General features: G+C 39.5%; 1 protein-coding gene across 1 annotated transcript; it reads left to right on the forward strand.

Moving 5' to 3' along the window:
• The first annotated feature begins 1,003 nt into the window (after positions 1–1,003).
• Positions 1,004–2,245, forward strand: ora1 (olfactory receptor class A related 1). Its single transcript, XM_086118000.1, has one exon. The coding sequence runs from the start codon at positions 1,015–1,017 to the stop codon at positions 1,945–1,947; it is 933 nt and encodes a 310-aa protein (XP_085974126.1). The 5' UTR covers positions 1,004–1,014; the 3' UTR covers positions 1,948–2,245.
• Positions 2,246–5,828: the final 3,583 nt, after the last annotated feature.

Genomic DNA, 5,828 nt, shown 5'->3' on the forward strand with positions numbered 1-5,828 from the left:
TGAACATAAATAGGACCAAGGAGATGCTTATTGACCAGAGGAGGAGAGCTGTGCAGTACACCCGTCTACATTTGAGGGACAGAGGTAGAGTGAGTCACGATGTTTATTTTCCTTGGCATCCATATCAGTGAGGTCCTGATCTGGTCACAGAACACGACTCAACTCAGCAAGAAGGCCCACGCAACAGTCTACTTTCTAAGAAAGCTCAAGAAATTCATGATGAAAATAAATGTTTTGAGCAATTTCGATCAAAGACATTTACAACAGTCCAGTCATGAGAAGGGCCCAGAATATTATTAAGGACCAGCCACATCCTCAAAATTCTCTGTTTACATGACTCCCCTCAGGGACGCGCTACCAGAGCAACAGGTCACAAATAATGTTGCTCACAAACTGTTTTTTTTTTCCACAAACCATAAGAATTTTTAATAATCCATAAACTGTTGAATGCAACTGTTGAAATGCACTGTGTCGTCTTTTATTTTTTAAGTGTAGTACACTATACTTTCCTGCAGGGAGGCAAGCGAGCAAAATAATTTAATTGCATAGTGAACAATGTTTTTTTTGCGTGCATGAGAAGAAATGTCCTTGATTCCAATTAAAACGTAGTAGCACATTTACCAGATCGGAATAGATCATATAGATCACAAGCAGAGAAATTGGGATGAAAAAAAAAATCTGAGGAAAGTATTCCTTTAGCCACATGTACCTTTGAGACGACTTGATTCCAATTGTTTTTCTTCTGTGTGTAGGTGTGCGTGTGCGGTGTTTTGTTTTTGCCAAAACTCCAGGCACAGTAACTCTCCAAGGACATTGAAGGCTATAAATGTTGTCTTACAGGCATTTAACAGTCGCAATGCGCAACTGGTCTGCCATACCCTTGATCTGGTGAGAACGTTTTTGAAGGTGGTAGATTATTTTGAGGGGCAACAGAAAAATTCTTGTGTGGTGCATTTCTAACGGGTTTTCTTCTCTGTCTGCTTTGTGCAACCAAATGGTCCAGGTCTCGGTGGCATGGATCTGTGCGTTACCATCAGAGGTGTCTCCTTCCTTTTGCAAACAGGAATCGGCATCCTGGGGAACACCGTGGTGCAGCTGGCCTACGCCAACATCGTCTACACCGACCGCAAACTCCTTCCCGTGGACATGATCCTGTGCCACCTGGCCCTGGCCAACCTGATGATCCTGATGATCCGCGGCGTGCCCCAGACCATGACAGTGTTCGGGCTCACCAACTTGCTGGACGACCCAGGCTGCAAAATGGTGATTTACGGCTACCGCGTCGGTCGAGCGTTGTCAATCTGCATCACCTGCATGCTCAGCGTGTTTCAGGCGGTCACCATCGCCCCCGCCAGACCATGCCTGTACAGACTAAAGTCTTCCCTTCCATCCGTGGTCCTGCCCACCTTCGCTGGGCTCTGGTTCCTCAACATGGTGATATACTTTCCAGCCCTTCTCTTTTCCACGGCTCCACGTAATAGCACCATCCCTGTTTTCACACTCAACCTGGGCTTCTGCCTCATGGACTTCAGAAACAACATGTTGTACATCCTCCAAGGGGTTATTGTTTCTGGAAGGGATTTCTCCGTTGTGGCCTTGATGTTGGTCTCCAGTGGTTATATCCTGCTACTTCTCCACCGTCACAGCCACCAGGTGAGAGGCGTCCGTCGATCCCATCCGGCCGAGACCAGAGCAGCCAAAACGGTGGTCACCCTGGTGGTCCTGTACGTCTTCTTCTTCGGCATTGATAACATGATCTGGATCTACATGCTGACCCAGGCCAAGGTGTCCCCCGTGGTGGCAGACATGAGGGTGTTCTGTTCCTCCTGCTACGCGTTCCTCAGCCCATACTTTATCATTTCCTCCAACAAGAAGGTCAAGGCCAGAATCGTGTGTGTGGCCGAGCAGGACCAGCCAGCATCAATGGACACTCAGCAGTCAAAATGACTTTGTATTTTTTGACATTCTTTCACAAAATCGTTCCCTGAGAGCTTCTGCCAGCAAGCTCTGCTGAACTACAGCTGTTTCTCATTCCAGAATGTCTTTGAGTCCGTTTTTTTTTTATGTATTTGATATGTTTTTTTCAGATACCGCCTTTAACTGAGTAGTCAATATAAAAAGTGTAAAATGTGAATTCATCCAGAAAGTTCGTGTCACTATGAAGTTCTCTGAAAAATCAACCTTAAAATTGTTGTTTGCTGAATGAAAACCACCTCATCAGAGGTGTACTATATATCCAAGATTGGACGGCTGAAATAAAAATAAATAGATAAATAAACCTGAGACCTTGTTGTCGCTTAATGGAAACTACCATCGTCAGAAGTGTCGATTTAAGCAGATTTCATTTTTACTAGATCAGTAGGTATTTTCATCATCCTAACAGTCTTTTGACACTATACCTGCAAATAAACTGCAATAAAACTGCAACTGTCATGTTTCTGAAGTTAGTTGCTTGTGTCGTGATAAGAGGCCACTCAGGGAGACCCGACTACATGATCACATTTCCACATAATAGCCTTTGTGGTTTCCCAAAAAAATCTTCTGGCAGTGTAGGCTTTTGGACGCATAATTTAAGGGACGTTTCACACCCGCTCGAGCCAAGCCTGACTAGCTTGTGAAGTAGTTTAATTTAGAATAAAGAAATAAATCTCATTTTATGATCCTCATTATAATCTCTCATGGGTGAATTCAAACTCACACTCTGCTTTTTATTTTTGTGTTGCACAGCACACAGAAAACCAGATCACAGGTTAGGTTTCCAATATAGGCTTTTTTACAATGGTCTTGATTAATAGAACTTTCAAGGTTATGCTGGAAGGATCCTTATGAATGCTGCAAAAGATCCACAGTTTCACATATGATCGAGGATATGATTGTCAAAATATCTTAGCAATAAAAGTGGAAAATATTTCTTCTTGTAAGACTTTCAAGATTTTAAGATTCCATTTAACACTTGTGTCATGTTCATCTCGAAGACACTTCTTAAATTTTAAACAAAACAAAGCAGAAATGAACAGTACACTTTATACTTAAAATTGGCCTCAGTGGGTTAATTAGACACGATGGGCTCTTTATGCCGGTATGTTGTGCATGAATGATTTTTAATGGAATACAGTATACAGTACTGTTCATCGTTACGAGGCTAGTGCAGCAGAACTGGACCGGCTTGAAAAAAAGCCGGTCCAGTTCAAAAGCATGAACTCGTTTTTCAAGCATCGGTTTGCCATGACAAATGCCGAATTTGACCCATGTAAATTACAAAAAAAAGCTTATATTTATGTAAAGAAAATCTATTTAAAGTACAGTTTTTGATTCCACAAGCCCAAACAATTTTTATAAGTTTGAAACAAGCCATTTGTTTGGTGCATATTTCCAACATTATGGGCAGCTCTTGTTGCTTTATTTTGCACACACAAAAAATAATAATAATAGGCTTTAATGATATTGAATAAATGTTACCCCAAACTTCTGAAGAGTTGAAATACAGTTACACTAGCGAGGAGTTACAGGATGTGCAAAGATTTCTGGTTGAGAAACTGTTTTGCTGTAGCCAGGATAGAAATGCTTTTTGAGATTTTTGATCTATTTAATGCAAAGTTTCCAGATTTTATTGTCAACAATCACCCTCAAGGATTCAGTCTCCTCTGCCTCTACATTTCCACCTACTAGTACTCTTAAATATAAAGTACAAATGTGTATAAATGACTACTAGAGCAGCAAGGTTCAGAGAAACACCGCACAGTGACTAATAATGTCCTTGTCCAGTGTATTTACTGTAAAAGGGCAAGACAAAAACATGTGAAATTATTTGAGTAGCAAGATGATAGACAAAGATAAAATAAATTGCAAATGTTATTTGGGGTTAAAAACATTCTAACGATTGACAAATAATGTTTGTTTGTTTTTTTGGTTGTTTTTTTTAAAGAAAGGCCGTTGAGGACTATCCTAAATATATGATGAAATATGATGCAACCAGTGGTGGAAAAAAAACATACATCACAAGCATTTTTGTGGCTAAAATGTATTTGTTTTTTGTTTTTTTAAGAACAGTAATAACAGTTGCTCTGATGTTTTATTTGTTTTGAAAATTGCATTGCGGGGAAGACGAAATGTTCTCATGGGCCATATTGCTTACCCAAGGTAAAGAAGAACGTGCTTGAACTTGCCATTTTAATGAGGTCAAACATTTAAAACACATATGCACATCCGTGAAAATAACAACCCTCCCCAGAGAATGGAATTTCCTCACAAATGATCAACAGAGCAAACATGCAATAACCCGCGAACATGAAACAATAATTGAATCAATGACAACCTTTAGATTGAAATGAATAACAACAACAGGTTATCCCTGTGTCCCCAATGGGTTGCAACATATGCGTAGTTATCCGGCTAATTGTTTTGCTGCTTTGCATCAGAAACAGGATGTGAGAGGGGAAATGAGTACATTCGGACGCAGTCAACAACAAGTGTGACAATGCTGTTCGGTTCCACTGTCTTGACAATGTAATTCTTGTAGGAATTGTCATGAGAGAATTTGAGATTGATGTGCACAATACCAAGATACTCATCCTCTTGTCAGGGGCAACATTAGGGACTGAGTTATATGTAGGTGCATCTCAATACATTACAATCGGGCGGAAAAGCTTATGTATTTCAATAGTTTAATTCAAAAAGTGAAACATTACAATTTCTAGACTAAACATCATTTTGATTTTAACGTAATATTCTCATTTCTTTGCTTTCATATTCAAATGATTAATTTTGAGTTTTCATTATCTGTGAGCCATAATCATCAAAATTACATGAAATAAAACAAAGAAATATTTTTCTCTTTGTCTGGTGAATCTGTATATTATACAGGCGTCACTTTTTGAATTCAACAAGTTTTCCACAATGTTAAAATGTGGTAAGATGAAATTGTAAACCAAAGGCAGGACACTAGACACCAATCCAAACTTGTCCTTATTTCATCAGGGGTGAGCTGGAGCCTATCCCAGGGAACTTTTTGTATAAGAAGCTGGATACATACTGAACTGGTTGCCAGTCAATCGCAGGGCACATTAAGAAAAACAATCATTCACACTAGTGGACAATTTAGTCGTCTCACGAGAAACATGTTTTGCGAAAGTGGAAGAACGCACAAGGTGAAGATGCAAACTTCACAAAAGGAAGCCGTAGCCGAGATTCAACTGTGAACATCCAAACTGTAAGGTGTACGAGTTAAACATGAAGTCCCCAGGCTAAAGGCAACAACAGACGCAGAAATAAAAATCTGTTGATTTAAGATGTTTATTACACGAGAGATAGAACCCTGTTGCAAAAAGGCACATCCAAAAGTGATTGATACCCCCAAGAAAAAGGGTTCTTATTGCCCATACATGCCACAAATGACATTCTCTTTTTTTTTATCCAGGACTGTATACCATTATGATCCATCTCTAAGCTTTACTGACTTGTATGTGGAACCTCACAAAGTTAAACAACTAGTTAAATGCAACATTTATAATATATATTAGTCAGAGATATGGCAATTTAAACCGGAAATAATCCACACATATAATAACCAATTAAACGTAAAACATCAAGCATGCAGGAAATTCGAAATGCTGCATGTCGGGGCAGTTGTAAACCGAAGGCGCCATGTAAAGCAAATGTAATGGTGTTGTTTCATGCTTTTCTCTGATTGGTCAAAAGGGGTCAGAAGTTCGCTTACCGTATCTCAGTAAATAATTGCCTCCCGGTATAAGCTTCGTGATTTCAATAACCGTGTCAAATTAAACAAGAAATTTTATTTTGGTTCTTATATTTCACTAATAAGTTATTTG

This window comes from Hippocampus guttulatus, chromosome 8, assembly GCF_054856545.1.
Source record: "Hippocampus guttulatus isolate MCC_2025c chromosome 8, RoL_Hgut_1.0, whole genome shotgun sequence".
NCBI classification, from domain to species: Eukaryota; Metazoa; Chordata; class Actinopteri; order Syngnathiformes; family Syngnathidae; genus Hippocampus; species Hippocampus guttulatus.

Coding starts and splice junctions, on each gene's coding strand:
- ora1 (XM_086118000.1), top strand. CDS start 1,015: ATGGATCTGTGCGTTACCATCAGAGGTGTCTCCTTCCTTTTGCAAACA.